Raw genomic sequence first — 20,276 nt, forward strand, 5'->3', positions numbered from 1 at the left:
AAGATTTGAGACTGGGCGATAGTTGGCCATACTGGCCGGGTCTAAAGATGGTTTTTTAAGAAGCGGTTTAATGACCGCCTCTTTCAGCGGATCTGGGAATGTTCCCTCACAGAGGGAAGCATTCACCACCCCGCAGAGCCCATCGCCCAGCCCTTCCCGGCTTGCTTTTATTAGCCAGGATGGGCAAGGATCCAGGAGACAGGTGGTTGGTTTCACGCGTCCAAGCAGCCTGTCCACATCCTCGGGGGTAACGGATTGAAATTGATTCCATGCAACTTGACCAGACAGAGCTCTAGCACTCTCCCGCCCCGGAACTGCTCCCACGGTGGTGTCTAGCTCCTTCCGAATATGAGTGATTTTATCTGCAAAAAACTTTGCAGGAGATCTTGGGGTCTTTACAAGGCCCCATTGGTAAAGGTGGTTCCGTTAAATTACGAACCACCTGAAAGAGTCTCCTGCTACTATTTTCTGCAGATGCAATAGAGGCGGTGAAGAAAGTCTTCTTCGCCGTCGCTATCGCCACTTGGTAGGCTCGACGTTGAGCTCTAACCTGTGTCCGGTCAGATTCGGAGTGAGTTTTTTGCCACCGACGCTCTAGCCGTCTCAGCGATTGTTTCATCGCCCTCAGCTCCGAAGAAAACCACGGAGCTGTCCGGGCTCCATGCAATCGGAGAGGGCGCTTCGGAGCCAGACAGTCGATAGCCCTGGTTAACTCCGCATTCCAGCGGGCCACCAGGGAATCAGCTGAAAGGCCATCAACATGGGATAAAGCATCCCAAGCTTCTTATCTTTTCAAACAGGGAAGCTTTCCAGGTAGAATGAAAGGTGTCTAAGAGTGTTAAGGGAGCCAAACCGGCCGGGGAAAAAATAAGTTTTAACCAGTAGTGTATCTTTAGAATCCACAGCCGTGCGTTAACGGGTGGTTGTCCAACTTCTAAGCGGACAGCTATATTAGATACACAAGGGGGGATCCCCAATAAACACCGATAGAATTTTGTTTGAAATGCCTCCATAGGCGCAAAATTTTTAAAACTGCAGACCTGGGATCCATAAGTGAGTTGTGGGAGTATTTTTGCAGCAAAAACGAATGGTTTTCTGTTGCACCAGAAGTGGTTTAGTCATGCTGGCCACATGACCTGGAAAAGCTGTCTGTGGACAAATGCTCAGCTTGAAAGCAGAGATGAGCGCCACATGCACCCCATAGTCAAATTTGACTTGACATAACTGTTCAGGGGTCCTTTACCTTCTTACCTTTCACACTTTATCCATTTACATGGGTCTAACAATGGTGCAGCTACCAAACAACACATAAGTGCCTCTTACAATTACGAACTTGCATGGAGTATTCACTATGTGTACTCTCTAAAGACAACAGCATATTAAACAGCATTGTCACCCCAATCCTCTATGCTCTAGTTGAATGTTGCTTGATATTTTGTTTTTGTAAAATTGTAAAAATAAAATCAATAATAGTAGTTAGAATCTGCAAGTTTTTACTGGTAAATTGATTAATTAAAACCTTTAGAGCAGAAAAATACCTCCCTTCCATTGGCTCTTCCCAGAGGGAAGAAATCTCCCTTCCTCCTAGAACTCCTTCCTTCTTCTATAACTCCATGAACTCTATAAAGAACAGCCTATTGGAATGTGAGTAATATTTCTACATGTGCCTTGATTCTCTTCAATAAATCTATGTATGAGAGGTTTGTGGAGTTTTGTTGAAAACTATCATGATTGAGAGAGGTCTCAGGACAGAATAGGTAACATTAGTTTAATTGCATGTTGTTTCACATTTTTTTTAGTATCTCAGTCAGCCTTTTGTGTTAAAGTTTTGGCCTTTGAGTAATATACAGATTTTTTGTGTGTTGCTATTTAACTAAAACATAAATATTGTTTATTTGGTTAGCAGCCTTAATTGCAGTATATTTACTGCAAGTGAAAAATGTTGATATACAAATATAATACTGATACATAAACATAATATCTAAACCTTCCTACAATTTCCACACAAATTTCCAATACAACAATAAATTTTGTAATGTGTGAAGCAATCCTATGGGAAAATTGCATCATGTGTAACCTTATACAGTGGTTCCTCAGGTTACATATGCTTCAGGTTACATACGCTTCAGGTTACAGACTCCGCTAACCCAGAAATAATTGCTTCAGGTTAAGAACTTTGCTTCAGGATGAGAACAGAAATTGTGCTCCGGCGGCCCAGCAGCAGCAGGAGGCCCCATTAGCTAAAGTGGTGCTTCAGGTTAAGAACAGTTTCAGGTTAAGTACAGACCTCCAGAACGAATTAAGTACTTAACCCGAGGTACCACTGTAGAAGCATGGAATTGTTGAGTTAAAAGGCACTCTGAGAGTCATCTAGTCCAACCCCCTGCAATTAGGAATGTCAGCTAAAGCATCCAGGACTTCTGTTCATTAAAATTATTGTGACTATAAAAGTTGCTTCTATGGGATTTTTTTCTAGCATAGATATTTTTAGTGCCCCTTATGGAGTTTCATATGAACTACCTCACCTACTGATGAAGGAGACGTGTCTGGACAGAAGAGGGTAGAGTCAGAAAATAACTTACTACACTTGCTTGACAAATGGGAAATATTATTAGTAAGTAGGATTTATGAAAATCAAGAGCAACGATCATAGAAGGTTGAGAACCATGTTGCAATAAAAGTTCTGGGTATAAGATTAAACAAATGAGCAAATGGTAGCATGCTTTGTGGTATTTCTTTATTGAGAAATTGTGAGTAACTACAGCTGTAGTGTTCTCATATCTTGCAACTCTTTTGGTTTAAGCAATCATTGGCATATTTTTAATTATGGTATACAAAAAATACACCCCATTGTTTTCTTAACACATTGAAAATGTGACAAAACGCTCTGTATGCACTAAATAATACTAAAAACCTTATAAGAATGTGTGGCAAACTGGCAATTATTGTGTTTACTATAACAAAAGTTCTTTATCCATTCAAAAAGAAGACACGATGGTAACCTCCTCCTAGCAAGAAACAGCAAAAGCAGTTATAAAAACCCACAGCAATAGTGAGTGAGCCTCATATATAGAATGTTGCATTCCAACAGGCAGATGAGCAAATAATATAGAACACATAACATTAGGCAATATCAAACAATCAAAAGATGATACCGTATACATCTGTATTAAAGTACACTTAATTTCTCCCCTCTGCCTTAGTAAGCTAAAGTAAGCTTCATTGTATACTTTTTTTAAGAAAAAAAGAAGTCACTGTTACACTTAAAATGTTTGCATCTTACAAATAAAGGGAGGGAGGGAAAAGCCACACAACTGGAATGATGTGCTTACAGTGGGCATATTGATTAAATGTGACTTTTCATGGCCTCTGGACTGCAACCAACTGTGAAAGAAAAGCAACATCAGTAAATCTAAATGTGTTAATCAGTTTGAGGAAAAATCACATTTTATTATTGATTGTGCTGATTTTCAATTTTAAGTCATTAGCCTCACAGATACTGCTAAAACATGGCTTTGGAAGTTGGTTTCAAACCAGAGTAGCACCACACAGGCACACGATCATTGACTTTACACAACATATTGCTTTGCAGCAGCACATATGCCTTTTCAGTTCAATAAGCAAAGTTCTGTATTTATCTTGGTTGCCCACACGGTAATCTGCCACCAGGTAAGGTAACCTAGGACTGCTTTTGGTTACCATTTCTGTTTGGCAGCTGTGGGGAGAAAGCCAGTCAATTACTATATAACCTACAGGTAAGGCAGTCAAGAGAAGCTGTCACACCAATGCTTACACAACATTTTGGATAGTTTGTGGTTGAGTACCAAATCTTGAATGTACCAGCTGTTATGGTTGGAAATTGCCATAAACCAGCTTATTATTGCTTTTACTAATGTCATGGTAACAACTGGAACGTCTGGAGAAAGAGTAACTGAGAAGATCTACTGCTCAACTGGCAACAACAAATTAATGGGGAAATGTTCATTTAGTGTTCAGAGGAGGAAAACTACACTACATTTAAGCTGAAATGCTTAGATTTAAGCTTAATTCATTCTCTTCCAATGATAATTATTTTGCATAAATTTAGTTATTCTGAATTACAGTTATGAATGATAATGTTCAGAGGAAGAACTAAAGAAGATACAGAAACTGAAATGCTGCTGTGGTGGAGTCTTCACTTATAAATATGCTGCAAACATTCTACGGGATGATGGCAAATAACTGTGTTGTGTATATGCTTGACAAGTTATTCTGTGCAGCTCTCATTCTTTTAGTGGCCCTTTGCAGGTAAGCCTTCTGCTAGATTGTGCTCAGTGTTCTCAAAATACATTCATATAAGATCCACTGATGCTAGGAGACTTACGTGCAGACATGATTGGGAGGATTGGCCCTGAAGTATTCCAAGTTCTCCATAGCTGTTGTATTGGTTGATGGAACAATTAGCGCAATTGTTCAGTCCCCCTCTCCTGATCAGCATGTTCAACAAATAAATTGTGGACTCTGGTTAAAATTGCAGATTAGCATTTCATATGGTGTTGTTCACATTGATTGTTTGGGCAATGCAACTGATTAACTTAAACTAAACTGAAGCTTGCGAATTCAAGTTAATGCCCATAAATAAAACAAACATGTTATCAGCTGACTGTGCTGAAAAAACAGGAAAAAATGACCTAATGTTACATTGTGTAAGCCTTAAAAACAGTCTTTTACTGGGTAATTTTCCGTATCTCTACCCCATCCTGATTTCATTCTTCTTCCTCCTCCTCTTCTTCTTCCCCTTCTTTCCCCATTGTTTCCACAATGAGTTCTGCAGTACAAGTTATTTCTCCAAGACTGTTAACTGCCTTGCAGGTATATTTGGCATCATCGTCCCCACAGACTTCAGAAATAGTCAAAGAGCAATTGCCATCCTCATCATAGTCTATCTGGAAGTGCCTGGACTCCTTGATAGACTGGTCATCTTTGTACCAAATCACCTCTGGATCAGGGTAACCTGTAAGAACAGCAGATGCAACAAGTCAAGCAACTTAAAACTATTTTTGCATGCTTATCCTTAAAAGACTGGTTCATGTTAAGGGGCTGATACACTGTAATATTGGGAAGGGATATGTGTGCACATGTGCATCTGTTAACATAATTTTGGTTGACACTAGGAACTGTTGCTTCTACTCATGTTGCTCAACGGCCCATCCTGCCTCGGCTGTTCACCTACCTGGCTGTCTGCTTGCTCTCTGCACTTTCTCAGCCAGGCTACCTGCTCAGACCGTAGGCTTCCCTTGCGTTGTTTTGTACACATGTGAGCAAGCAAGAGGGTAGGCAGTTTATGGCAGTGACAGCAACAATTATGGCAGGGGTAACTTGGAAATGCCTGCCTGGGCTACCTGCCTGCCCATTCGCTCCAACCTGCTGTTGGCATCCTGCAGCTTGCGCCTACTGGCAGTCACTCAAACTGCAGCACAACACACACACACATATATATTACAATAAGACGTGCCAAAGTGGCAGCTAGTTCTCTTTGCCTAGTCCATGTCTATGTGGAGATAGCAGTGAATTTGCAACATACACGTCTAGCTGAATGTGTAAAGATCGAGTGTAAAGATTGAGTCTCACTTCACATGACAATCTCTTAAAACAATCAGCATGGAGCAACATAGGGTTATGTATTATGTCTCTGCACTTTGAAGCCATTTTTAGACACTCAACAACTTGAGCATGACCAATCACAGCACATTCTGTGAAGGAGCTTGCCTTCTTTTCCAGAACAGCTTTTCATTGCAGCTGCTGAGAGTGCTAGAAGGAAGACCACTCCCTTCTGCAAGGACCTGGCCTAGGGGGCAGGGCCCAGACTCACCATGAACAGCTAAAAGAGACTCCTGGGAGCCCAGAAGGATATTGCTAGAACAACTGGCAAAAATGGTTTAGAACGGTTTTAATTTTGGTTCCACTGTTTTGTTTTTGTTGGGTTGGGGTTGGTAAATATTTAGTTGGGGTTGGCACTTATTTTAATTTGGGTATAAATGTAAACGGATTTTTTTAATGTTTATGTTTCTATTGATTTATTGGTTATAGTCTGTATAAGGTATTTTGTTTTTTAATGTTTGATGTTTTATTATGTTTTTATATATGCTGTAAGCTGCTCAGAGTGGCTGGGGAAACCCAGCCAGATGGGCAGGATAGAAATAATGATAACGATAACGATAATGATGGTTAATAATAATAATAATAATTCCAATTGAAAATCTCTCAAATACACAGCCTGTGTCCTCTGTCTCTGGTTAGCTGGGCATAACTGTTTATTAATACGTGATTCCATTTAGTGGAGCATCGAGATGTACCTGAAGAGTAAAATAAAGTGGCTTATGGGTAGATAAAATACTAGTGTGAAAAACACTGATGAAGCAACACAGAGAAAGATGGTATGTTGATAGCAGAAAATAGTCATCCAAATTTATGATGAGTACCTTCAATTTTGCAGTCAAACCTAGCAGCACTGCCTTCCACAACTTCTATATCTTGAATTGTTTTAGAGAAATATGGCTTCACATGGGACCTTTCTTCATCAACTGCTTCCAGGAGAGCACTAGCAGCTTCATCTAGACAAAGTAAACAAAGATCCATTAAACTTATATAGAAGTTTCTCTGGCGAAAGGTCTTTGTTTTAGTGGCCTAATCATCACCATCAAAGTCTTCCTTTACTTTCAGCAACAGTGCAGAAGTTCATGGAAGTCTGCTTTGTGTGCACATCATGATAGTCTTTAATGGTGGAGCTATTTTTCAGTAGCATAAGGACATAATTTCATTTGAGCAGCATTCTCACAGTTCAGTCATAAACAAATTTACATGGAAAAAAGTGTGAGCTCCTTGGGACACTTCCCAGTAAATATTACTCCGTGCTTGCGCAAACAAAAATATTTTATTAGCATTAATGATGATTCATCATAGCAACTATTCTGTAAACTGTGTAGTGATATCATGATGTCATATAGGAGATATCATAGCTTATGGCCTTTCAAGGGCAGTCACTACACACTCATCCTTCTCCAACCTGATGATCTTCATATGTTTTGAACTACAACTCTAATCATCCTTGATCACTGGCTATGCTGGCTGTGGCTTAAGGTAATTGCAATTTAAAACATGTACATCACATCACATTGTAAGTTGTTGAAACTATTTCAATAAGTGTTTTCAGAACACTGATATTAATAATAAGACTGCTGTTTAAGATTGTTTATTGTAGTTTATATGCCACATTACTTTTCTTTTTTACATAAAGGAAGCATATGAGAGTTATTTTTAAAGGGCTCAATATCCATCTATATGTTCATTTATGAATTGCAATTTATCAATAAATACAAAAACAAACAATTTCATATATAAATTCCCAATCCAGATACAGACAGGGATAAAAAATTCCAATTAAAAAGCTTGTTGAAAAAGGAAGGTCTTCAACAGGCACCACAAAGACAATAAAGCCAGTGTGTCGGATACGTATATGTGTCCCATCTGTACAGCATCTTGTCATGGCTGTAGCAGTCTACTGATGATTTTCCCAGGTTACACTGAGATCTTAAATACCAATACAGTGGTACCTCGGTGTGATGGTTCTAGGGGTTGCTCGTGTGTAAACCGGCGTCACATCTGGCTGGGTTGCCTTAGTGAACCTTTTCTGTCCGGACAGCCACTCGCCCGTGGCTGTCTCAATCGCTGGCAGAATCCGTCAGTGGGCGTTTCTTGAACATCTTCCAGCAAAGAAGCTCTTTGACGCCTAGTCTCCGCCTACTCTCCCTGCGCGAAAGCCTTCTGTGCAAGGAGGGTGTGGGCAGCGGGGGACCCTTACTCTCCCCGCTGGTCCCCGGCAAGGAGTCATGGGACCGCCTCGCCAATTCCCCCATCTGCCCCCCTTCTCCACTGGTGCTACGCTGATTCCCTTCCCCAGAAGATGGGCTGCCTCTCCCCATCCCGGGACGCTCTCTGGAATCCCTCTGGAGCCCTCTCTCTCCCTCCGGCCCTGATGGCAGTTCCCTGACACTCGGGTTAAGTACTTAATTCGTTCCGGAGGTCTGTACTTAACCTGAAACTGTTCTTAACCTGAAGCACCACTTTAGCTAATGGGGCCTCCTGCAGCTGCCGCGCTGCAGGAGAACAATTTCTGTTCTCATCCTGAAGCAAAGTTCTTAACCTGAAGCAATATTTTTGGGTTAGCGGAGTCTGTAACCTGAAGCGTATGTAACCTGAGGTACCACTGTAGAGCAACCTCCAGGAACATGTCCTAGTAATTTTTCATTGTTCAGGAGGATCTGCATGGCAATTGTGCTGAAAATACAGTACTGGTAACAAAAGTTGGGCTCTATCCCAACTCTCTGCCGAGTGGTAGCAAGATTCCAGGAGGTTGCAGCCACTCACCCAGGGTTTGTGTTTCATTGAGAATCAAGATTCACCAGGGACTGTCATAGCTTTAAGAAATATGATTTATTCACATATTTACACCAGAGTTTAGATGGAGTCCAGATCTTACAGTCTGGTCATCTCAAGAGGGGCTTGTTTCCCATAGCAGTCCAGCACTTGAGTCCAAGGCACCTGTCCTAATTATTCTGCTCATAAAAACTAAGCCTCCTTTAATCATTTGCCTTCTAATGCTTTTTTGATGCTTTGAAGTACTAATGTTTATTCCCTCCCCTCACCTAACAAAGCAGTTCACCTGGGTTCATCAACACTTGTTTACCGGTTAGGATTAAAGTAAGTCCTTCATGTACTATTTGCTGTTGCTCATTTCGTTTCACACAGATCTTGATTATTTTCTCAATGTCCCACACACAGCCTTTACACAAACACTAATTTAAAGATTTCATAAGCTTATATAAACTTCGTTCTTACACACAGTCATAATTAGTGTTGTAATATATTCCGGTTACTAATTACAGTTTCTACTTAAATGATAAGCAAAACATCAAACAATATCACATGCAATATTGGGCCCGAGGGCTGTACATACTGTTTACTATGGATTTAAAATATCTGCTCAAATCTTGGAAGTCATATAGGACACATAAGTATGTGTTCAGACCATATCAACATTTTCGTACCTTCAGCTTCTGTCTTTTCTGCATTAACAGGACTTGTTGGTGAGCTTGAAGATGACTTCCTCCCACTCAGGCCAGATATCATTGCCATAGATGATAGTCTTCCTATTGCACGAACCGCATTCCCTGTTTTCTGAAATTTAACCCAGAAATGCTTAGTGAATCCATTCTTGTGATTACTGATCCCCAAATGTTTATAAACTACGTAGTGAAGAAACCACACAATTGTGTCAGGCCATTTGATGAATATCAGGAGACACAGATACCTAGCAAAGATTTCCACAGCCAATATTGGGCAGCTTGCAGTGTCAGGAAGCCAGAACATTACTGAAGCAGCTGGAATATTTAAAGTTTCCATTTAAGGAACAAGAACAGAAGGAGAAATAGAAATGAACAGGTATGGAGTCAACAGAAAAACCTCACAGAAAAACTTTTCTGAAGGGCATGAACATCGATCCCCACCTTCCCTGTCTTCTTTGCTGCTATTTCCAATAAAAGCATTGAGCAGTTTTCAGTCTTCTTCAATTGCCCCAAAATGAGGACTCAGAATTTTCCCATTATTATCTCAGGAGACATTTCCCACAAGCTCTGCACAGGATATGCATTTGAACTCAGTGACTATGTGCTTTGCAGGACATGGGTTAGGAAAAGGGTAACTGAAAATCTACCTCTCCCATCTTCCAACATGTTTCCTGCAAAATATGTATGTTCTTCATAACAAAAGGCCCTCTATTCCCACATCATTCCCCACACCACGAATTTTAGAAATGGAAGGTATGGGGGACCTGCAGCCCACTTTTCTCTCCACTATATTACCTGCCATTTTCTTCTAGCCATGTACTTTTTCATTCTATCTTTCGATAGTTTTTTGGCTTCCATGGTTTTGGTGTCCTTTTGCAGCCAAGGATGCTGAAGGCATTGGGAGCAATCTAACCGGTCCCTGTGAGTTTAGAGAAAACAAAGTCAGGGTTGCAATGAACTTGCTATTGTATTAACATACAATTGAGCTCTCTATATTTTTTCAATGAACAGCGCGGATCATTCAATTATCTCCTATAAGTAGTTGCTTCTGAGTCCAAGCCCCTCCCCGCAGAAAAGGGTGTCTCGCTGGCTGCGGAGAGGAGGACAACGAAGAGGAGTGGCCGCCACCACAATGCGAATATGTGACATCACTTGCGCATGCCTGCATGTGGTGGATGTGACATCAAACGCACCATGTGCAATGTCGTGTCCGTTTTTTGAGGAGCCCGCATTACGGTAGCAGGCACCCACAATCCTGAGGGCGAGATAGTGCCTCTGTTAGGCGTACCTTCATTGATGAAAAAACAACCTTCCCTTAAATTAGCTTGGGTTGTTTGTAAATCATGTGAGTGCCTGATTGATTGCTCACTCTTTCCTACCCCAGCCTGATCAGTCCTTGACCCAGGAGTCAAATCCCTGGATAAAAGAATCATTCTTGCTCAACTGTGTGACTCTATACTTTTAGAACAAACTGGAACTCATTGTTCAAGGACACAGCATACTACCAGGTGTATCATCCTTTCAACACCCTTCTCTGTTGAGACTGACACATACTGTCAAGAGGATGAAGGCACACCTATCCAGAAATACCAATTGCAGAAACATTTGGCATAAAAATCACATTTAACCTACAGATACCTGTAGGCTAGGGATGCGGGTGGCGCTGTGGTTAAACCACAGAGCCTAGGACTTGCTGATCAGGAGGTCGGTGATCCGAATCCCCGCAACGGGGTGAGCTCCCGTTGCTCGGTCCCTGCTTCTGCCAACCTAGCAGTTCGAAAGCACGTCAAAGTGCAAGTAGATAAATAGGTACCGCTCCGGCAGGAAGGTAAACGGCGTTTCCATGTGCTGCTCTGGTTTGCCAGAAGCGGCTTAGTCATGCTGGCCACGTGACCCGGAAGCTGTACACCGGCTCCCTTGGCCAGTAAAGCGAGATGAGCGCCACAACCCCAGAGTCGGCCACGACTGGACCTAATGGTCAGGGGTCCCTTTACCTTTTTACCTGTAGGCTAGATTGTTTGTGGGGGGAAACTACCAACAGCATATAGCACTCTGCTTGCGAAATTCACACTGGCTGCCAATCTGCCACTGGGTACCTTCATATAAGGCCCCATACAGCTCAGAGCCAGGTTACTTGAGAGACCTTATACACATAGCAGATAGCTGCACTCTGCAGGAGAGTTTCTCCTGAAAGTTCCAAAGATCACAGAAGCCCACACTGCAGTCACTCAGAGCAGGGCTTTTAGTGTGGATGCCTGTTCTGTGGAATAGCATACCTGGTGAGATAAGACAGGCGCTCACTATCTGCACTTTCCAGAAACAGCTGAAAACGTTTCTTCCACAGGCTTTCCCAACTGGATAAACTGGCATTTACCATGAGTGTCTACTTTGTATGGTTTTAGTCTTTAAATGTATTTGATAGTCTATTGTGTTTGCAACTGGTTTTAATCACCTTTAGTGTAAATTGCTGTGAGATGGTTGTTTAGAAGGCAATTAATAAATGAAAGAAAGAAAGAAAGAAAGAAAGAAAGAAAGAAAGATACTCCCATCACACACTGGGATCAGCATTTTCTGGCTGGAGTTGGAACATCCATCTAACAGTGTAAGGAGTAAGTTGCACTAAAACCATCAAGAATAACTTAGGTATCATTCACACATGACCTAATGGTTGCCTTAAAATAGTATGCACATAAACAGTATGCTTATTGAAATAGAAATTCTGATGAATTAGCAACATGAATAGATGTATTCAATTACACAAACCTACATGTTCTTCTTTATTGACAGAGCAGCAGTGCTCATTATATTGCATATAACACACTCCTTCAGATAAACTTGATTATCTCTGTAAACTTTATATGCTAGTAAATTGGCAACATGGATTATTACTATTTATAGGAGATTATTTAAAGCCACTGTAACTTTATATTTTAAAATGTGGTTTCACAGTAGCCATTCATATATACTTTTGCAGAATTTGGGGCTTGAATTTGTTTAAACATGAAAATGGCATACAGGACCTCTCCCAAAAGCATATATAGTACACATTTTGCCTATTGGATTACTAGTATATCAACTCTGGCACAGATAAAGAGAAAAGACTAGACAAGCACTCAAGTGTAGCTCTTCCACAAATTTTGTCAACATTGATTCAATGATGGTTCTTCAGCATAGGAACATACAGATAGCAGAACTGTTATAATATTGAGGCTTCTATGCAATTATGCCCACAAGTTCATGAGAGGCAATCATGTCAACAAAGCAACATGAAAGGAATTGCACATAAGGTATCTTTACTTCATATCTTTCTTTAGAAGGCTGCTGATAAAATCCTTGGCATCATCTGAGATCTCATCAAAAGCTTCGTCATCAAAATCCCAGGTGGCTGAGGTAACATTGGCTAAAGTTTCATTGTCATTGTCTCCCATAAAAGGGGAAAGTCCACTGACCCTGAGGTTTAAAAGAACAAGAGCATTTCAAAATTATCGAAGTTTTGAGTTTAAAACCCTATGAGGAACACACATATTTATTATCTGCAAATCTATACATCCAACAATTGTATGTACACAAAGGTAAACACAATGCTTCCAAAATCTCCCTGTAGGCAAGCTGCAGGAAAAACATAATGTGATGTGTCTCCTGCTAGTCAGTTTTGGGTTTGAAATCTGTCAACTGCTGAACAAAAATAATAATTCTATTTTTCACCCACTAGAGGGAACCAAAAAACTATGATGGTCTCTTTTTTTAGTTGTGGATGTTTTCCCTCAACAGAAAGTACTTACTAAGAGCATACACAAAAGCAATGTATGTCATTACTAGCGATGAAGGGGGAATTTATTTGCTCCAGACCAACCCAATTCAACATTCCCAAATTTGCTTAAAACTATCAGTTGGATTATGTGCTTCTTCATATTTAGTACTATGGTTTTGGCCCCCAAAGGTTTTCAACAAAAACATGTATTGTACAGTTATGTCAGAATTTTAGGGGGAAATTCATTGAACTGCATTGAGCAATGTGTATTTTACAATAAATGCATACAACTTACATGTGGATTTTTCATGCTTTTTATACATGAAGTCTGCAAAGAATGGAACAGAATGGGCCTATGATTGAGCACCAGCAAAACTGACACAGAATAAAGGTAAAGGTAAAGAAGCCCTGGACCGTTAAGTCCAGTCAAAGGCGACTATGCGGTGTGGTGCTCATCTCACTTTTCAGGCTGAGGGAGCCAGCATTTGTCCACAGACAGTTTCTGGGTCATGTGGCCAGCATGACTAAACTTCTTCTGGCACACGGAGGACCGTGATGAGTGCCAGAGTGAAAGGAGTACATTAAGTGCATTAAGGTAGCCAATCCATCACGAGATATTCCTGTGGCAAGCCAATGCATATTCTGAGGATTAGTGTTCATCCACGATCAAAGCACATCAATGCTGATTCTGTCTTGTGATGATACAAACCTGACTGTCAACATTTAAGGTGGTTTCAAATGCAGTGGTGTGTTATGTGGGTCTCAGGAAATATGAAATCCAAAACTGGTTTAAAAATACTTCCAGGAAAAGCAAGTATTTATTTCTCTAATTGGGAAGTGGAAGAACAGGAAGTGCATGAGGGGAGATTGCTGGAACTTTTAATGAAGTTTATCCCTAAAACATTTCCATCTTTATCACAGATCTTCATGCCCCAGTGCTCTGATCTCAGCTTTAAATAATAGCCATGTAAAGCAATAATGGAACAACATTTTGACAAATTATGGAAACAATTTCCTTTCTGCAGTACTGAAGTCAGAGTGACAAAGATGAGCTGTGTCTGCTTCGGAGAAATTATTTGGGGTTGAAGCTATACAGTTACTATTACAACTAACACTGAGATGTTTACTGGAAAGATTTTTTCCAGCTACTTAGATCAGGCATCTTCTTGGCAACGTAACCTTAGGCATAGTTAAGTTTCTAGCAGCATCCAGGGCCAGAACAAAGCTGTATTTCCCTTTCAAAAATACTATGGTAAATCTGAATAAGCTACTCTAGCATTAGGATTGCAGCAACCCCAAAAAGATGTTTTTTACTGCAGCTGGCTGTTAACCAGAAGGTGGGAGGTTCAAGCCCACCCAGGGACAGCTGTGGACAGCACTGCAGGGGGTTGGATTAGATGACTCTTGGGGTCCCTTCCAATTCTACAATTCCATGATTCACTGCCCTAACATTGGCTCTGTAGGTAAGCAGGAAACCAAGAGTGTGCATGGCAAGCCCAAGACATTTTGCTGCCTGACACAATGGTCTCTTGATGTTTGTTTTTAATTTATTTTTGCTTTTAACTGGTTTTTAACCTTTTATGACTTTCTTCTTTGGTTTTATGTTTTTATATTGTTGTAAAAACTACTGTGATATATTTTTACAATGCAGTGGTAAGATGAATCAAGAAAAGTATTTGTCTAAATGAGACTGGACAAAGTAATTTGGCTATTGGATTGCTAGGGATTTTTATTACTTTATTCTTTTAATATTACTATACAATATTTTTACAAAAATCTCACAGTGGTCAATTGCAGCTGCTGGTAGCTGAATTCCAGGAAGCAACTGTGGAATTTGTTAATGAATATATCTGTGGAATAAGTTGAAAACCCATTAGCATAATTAAGAGAGTATATAACATTCCCATAACATAGAGTATTAACACACCAATAAGTGACTCTGAAGAAAGAGCAAGGGTGGGTTGGGGAAAATACTCTAGAATCAAATAACCCTACTGGAAATGTCTGGCTCTGTTGCAGCATATAGGCATGGGAATGCAGGTAACAAACATAGGAGATAAGTATCAGTGAGATTGAGAAATGGTCAAGATTTGGCCCAGCAGCAAGTACTCACAAGATGTAGCAGATGACTCCTATGCTCCACATGTCTGTAGCATACCCAATAGGCTCATAGTTTATCACTTCTGGAGCCACAAACTCTGGTGTCCCAAAGAGGACTTTAAGAGAACCTGCACTTTCTGTGAAATAGGGAAAAAATGTTATGTGTGTGTGTATATATATATATATATATATATATATATAATGGAAAAATTATACCTCCTACCTTTCAAAACGAGAAATACTTCCAGACTTGAACATGCCCTATATCAGTCCAAGCAGCTGTTTGTGATCAAAGCAGCGTTTACCCTCCTTCCAATAATGTTTGGAGGGAAATTAGGTGGAGAGACTGCAACTTGTCCAAGGCAACCCAGTGAGCTAGAAGGCCAAGTTGGGATATGAACTTGATTGCCCATGTCCAAACTCAATACACTGGGCTCTAACACCATTTTGCTCATCAATACTTTTAGGTGGGGAATGGGATAAAACTGTTTTTCTAAAGAGGTAGTGGCAGTTAAAACCCACAATTCCTACTATACAAATAATTTCCAATCCACTGAGGTGGAAAGTGAATGGACATAGCTGCTAATTCAGGACCATGTGGTAGTGGTGCATGTAGGGCCTCATGTGTTTTTCTTGAGTAAAGTCAGAACAAGATAGTCTCAAATGTGGCCGTCATACCAAAAATATTCCAGTTTCTAATAATGATAAGAAGAACATTACTGGATTAGGCCAAATATTCATCTGGACCATCATCTTGCTTCTCAAAATAACTAATCTGTGAACTGCCCTGAGATGTGCAGGTATAGGACAGTATACAAATTTAACAAATAATAAAAAATAATAATAACCAGGAGAATTCCTCAAGCAGGAGGTATTCTGCTTCAGAATTCTGTGGACAGTGAAACAAAAACTGACACTTATTTATGCTGAACTGTTTTATTATGAGGGCCAGTGTCCCACATTTTCTGCCCAGGACTTGATTGGCGATGTAAATTGTCTGGTGACCAAGACAGAGCCATGTATTTTATTACCATCTGCACATGGCAGAATTGGTAAAGGGCCCTGGCCCTTTCAGTGCACGGTGCAGAACAAATCAATTTCTGAAAATGCTTTTTTTTTAAAGAAATGCTTGAAGAAGACACCCCACATGAGGCGAAAGCATCACAATCCCCACATACAAGTTCTAAACATACCAAAAAAGGTCAGGAAAAATATCCTGCTTTATCTTTGGCATGTCCTGGGAAAACTAATTCTCTGTAGAAATTGACCACAAAAGGATCACTGATCTTAACTCATTTAAATGACATCAAAGCATAGAAGCTTAGCTGCACTGGTTTCCCCCCTCCTTTTTTTAATTGGTGAAAATACAACGAAAAGGCACATAAAGCTTTAAAATCAGAGAGCAAAGGCTCACAGGCTTCTCTCAGTTATTGTCCTATGGGATGTAAGAGGAGGGTAGGCTGGGAAATGTATAAAAGGGGTTCCAATTTCCATATTTAATGAACCATACTTAGCAAAACAATAGCAAATAGTCCACAGTGTGGACTAAGACTTTCACATGGGCTCTTCCAACTTTTTGGAAACTCTGGGATATGATCACTGTGTGCCTGAGGAAAGGAAGTGTACATACGAAGTGCCCATCACTGCAGACTTGGCTCCAAGGCCGACTCAAACCATATGGAATATGGGAAGATAACAAGTTCTGAATTAAATACAATGCTTGGGTCTTGTGACATCTACACACAATCAAATACCTATCAGATAGGTCATAGTTTAGTAAAACAGTTCCAAGAGTTTTTACCTAGCCTTCGTGCAAGCCCAAAGTCAATCAGCTTGATTCTTGTACCAGTCTTGTTGACACACATAATATTTTCGGGCTTCAAATCCAAATGAACAATGCCTTGCTTATGAATATACTGTACTCCTTCTGAGATCTGTTTCATGTATTTAATGCACTCTCTCTCTGTTAGCTCAAAGTCCTCATCAATGATTCTCTCAAAGAGCTCGCCTCCAGAAACACTAAAATATAATTCAAAAGAGAAAGATTTTTAAATTAACATTATTGTTTGGTAAAATTCCGTATGAAGACAGTTTGCACGTGGGTTATTCTGGAGGATTGAAAATACAGATGGTGGGGTATGAACCAGTAGAGTGGTTTCATGCAGAACCATTAATATGTCCCCCAACATTCATCCAGTCTTTCCCCCTACTCTCAAACATCACATTATCGGGTCCTTATTCTAGGAGCCCAGTAAGATGCAATCCCTCTGTGCACTAGAGCAAATAAAAAAAAGGTGGCACAGGTACTTCACTGTGACTTCCATAAAAGGTAAAGGTAAAGGTACCCCTGCCCATACGGGCCAGTCTTGACAGACTCTGGGGTTGTGCGCCCATCTCACTTAAGAGGCCAGGGGCCAGCGCTGTCCGGAGACACTTCCGGGTCACGTGGCCAGCGTGACATCGCTGCTCTGGCGAGCCAGAGTCGCACACGGAAACGCCGTTTACCTTCCCGCTGGTAAGCGGTCCCTATTTATCTACTTGCACCCGGAGGTGCTTTCGAACTGCTAGGTTGGCAGGCGCTGGGACTGAGCAGCGGGAGCGCACCCCGCCTCAGGGATTCGAACCGCCGACCTTTCGATCGGCAAGTCCTAGGCGCTGAGGCTTTAACCCACAGCGCCACCTGCGTCCCAAGTGACTTCCATAGGGCTCTGAAATTTGCCCTGCTCAGCTGATTTCAGGAAACAGCAGTGATCTCTCACCTCTTTCCTATTTCTCCCCCGCAGCTCCTCAAGGACCCCCCCCAATGTTAATCTTTCTCCAGTTTCCTGAGCCATTATTCAGTTATTCCTTATCAAAACATTTAACAAAACTTCCAACTCTTTCAAGCAAAACATATCAAGCTGGGATAGCTCAGTCGGTAGAGCATGAGACTCTTAATCTCAGAGTTGTGGGTTCAAGCCCCATGCATTGCATGGGGTTGGAGTAGATGATCCTTGTAGTCTATTCCAACTCTACACTTCTATTATTCTATGAAATCGTTTTATATAAACATACACAAGTTCTGTTTCCTTGAGACACAACAGGCAACTTAAGTGTGGGATTGCCTCTTAAAATGATGCTTACCACCTCCAGTTTTTAAAAGCGCATATTAAAAACAGATATTTTTAGAAAAATAATAGGATGCCTGATTAATCACTACACCTCTTCAGTTGATTAAATGTTTCTAAATGGATTAATACAATCAATTAGTTACACCCCTATTTTAGATTTCCTACTGTAGCAGAAGAAAAGGCAGCCCGTGCGTTTCTTGCTCCTTCCTTCCCCAGCCCTGTCATCCACCACCCTCTCCCCTGCTTGCTGTGTGAAAACTGGACCTCTGGTAAATTTCTACTAGTAGAGGAGGGAATGGACAGGAAAGCTGGGAAAGGAACAGGCAGGAGAAGCTGCGGCTGCCTCATCTTCCCACCACTGCCAACCTAGCAGTTCGAAAGCATGCCAGTGCAAGTAGATAAATAGGTACCGCTGTGGCGGGAAGGTAAATGGCGTTTCCATGTGCTCTGTGCACCAGTAGCAGTTTAGTCATGCTGGCCACATGACCCAGAAAGCTGTCTGTGGACAAATGCAGGCTCCCTCAGCCTGAAAGTGAGATGAGCGCCACAACCCCATAGTTGCCCTTGACTGGACTCAGCTGTTCAGGGGTCCTTTACCTTTACCTTTTACATATGGAGATTCAAAGGTATAGGAATATTCTAGGGCTTTGAAACTGCAGTGCGTGAGAAGCTAATGCAGCTAAACTGCTTATTATTCTTTATAATCATGTACTTTATTCTAATTTCTTTTTGAAGGGGAAAGAATCAGGAGGCAAAATAAATTAATGTTGTGCAAAGCTGTGCGCAGTCCAGCAAACTTCATACATTCCCCCTGTTTTCCATTAGCACTGCCAGTTCCCAGTTCCATGCTAAGTAGGAATGTTTCTTTTATTTTCTTACCCTATACTGTATAATTTATTTTACCCACTATCACCAACTTGGTCAAGGTTTAAATCTAAAAATAAACAACCATCTTCTGTTCAAGCAATGAAATTGCATAATAAGGATTCCAACTCTGATTCATGTCTTTTTGGGCTGTATTTTTATGCACCCTGTACATATGGCAACAAAGGGAAGGGAATTGTGTGCACCCTTTTGCTTAAAATTATTTTAACAGTTTGCTCCATTGATTTTTTTTTAATGTATTTTTTATTAAAGATTTCTTTGTTTACAAAAGTATGTACAATGTCCTCCCCTTGTTAACAGAGTAAAACAACCAACAGCAGTGGATCCTTCTGGTCCAACATTTTGGAAAATTAACAAGCTGAGTCACTTCTTCCCAAATACTACTGTCACAAGAAAAAAGGTGATCTAATGAGAAACATGTGAGAGAGTCCCAGCCCTACAGAGGCAACTTGATGACCATAAGTTGACACTTTCTATGATTGAACTTAAAGAAAAACAGACGAATCTGAGGATCAGAGCTTTACCTGAATTGGAGAAGGACAGTCTGATAGAAATTTTTTAAGACGTCCCGAAATATCTTTTGGATCTCAGATCTAACTATGGAGATTTGGTGGCCCTATTCAGAAGGAATAAAATCATCTTCAGGTGGGAATTTCCCCAAGTCCTATCTTTCAGTTTCAAAGGAAGGAAAATAAAAATAAGATCAGTAGAAGACAAAGTAAAGTTCTTGTATAATCACGAAGATCTGCAGAAGGAACTTGGAAAAGACCCAAGAGCATTGGATAGAAGATCACCAGATAGAGGACTAGAGCAAAGAGCATTGGACAGAAGATCATCAATTAGAGGAATAGCGGATATAGCAACATTACCCTTTCGACTGGACCCCCCAGTGAACGTGACACCAACACTACTAACAGAAGAAGAGCAAGCATTGGGTGCAGTTGGAGGAAAATCAGAGTAATTATATCATGGCGTTGCAAGTATTGAGTTGGAATGTTAATGGACTGAACTCCCCGGAAAAAAGACGGAGAGTCTTTCATTTATTGAAAAAAGAACAATTGGACTTGATTTGCCTACAAGAAACACATGTGATAAGGCTACACAGGAAGATATTGAGTAATAAAAGATTGGGCAATGAATTTATTTCATCAGATAAAGTTAAAAAAAGAGGTGTAGTTCTTTATGCAAAGGAGAGCCCATCACCGAAATTTATATTCAAAGATGACCAAGGAAGATTTGTTGCAATTGAAATCCAATCACAAGGAGAGAAATTCTTGATAGTAGGCATTTATGCACCAAATGAAGGAAAATCGGAATTTTTTAAGA

At 40.7% G+C, this 20,276-nt stretch overlaps 1 protein-coding gene across 5 annotated transcripts in view; it reads right to left on the reverse strand.

Moving 5' to 3' along the window:
- Nucleotides 1-2,720: 2,720 nt before the first annotated feature.
- The window catches only part of MYLK (myosin light chain kinase), a 175,638-nt gene continuing 158,082 nt past the window's right edge, over nt 2,721-20,276 (reverse strand). For all 5 annotated transcript variants that reach the window (XM_079992853.1, XM_079992855.1, XM_079992854.1 and 2 more), the window contains 7 exons: nt 16,757-16,974; nt 14,969-15,092; nt 12,402-12,554; nt 9,900-10,023; nt 9,087-9,216; nt 6,462-6,593; nt 2,721-4,993 (listed from right to left, as the gene is read on the reverse strand). In XM_079992853.1, coding sequence (XP_079848979.1) covers nt 4,746-4,993; nt 6,462-6,593; nt 9,087-9,216; nt 9,900-10,023; nt 12,402-12,554; nt 14,969-15,092; nt 16,757-16,974 — 1,129 coding nt within the window. In that variant the 3' untranslated portion in view covers nt 2,721-4,745. The remainder of the gene's footprint in view (nt 4,994-6,461; nt 6,594-9,086; nt 9,217-9,899; nt 10,024-12,401; nt 12,555-14,968; nt 15,093-16,756; nt 16,975-20,276) is intronic.

The sequence above is a fragment of the Podarcis cretensis genome (assembly GCF_951804945.1).
Source record: "Podarcis cretensis genome assembly, chromosome: 1".
Classification (NCBI taxonomy): domain Eukaryota; kingdom Metazoa; phylum Chordata; class Lepidosauria; order Squamata; family Lacertidae; genus Podarcis; species Podarcis cretensis.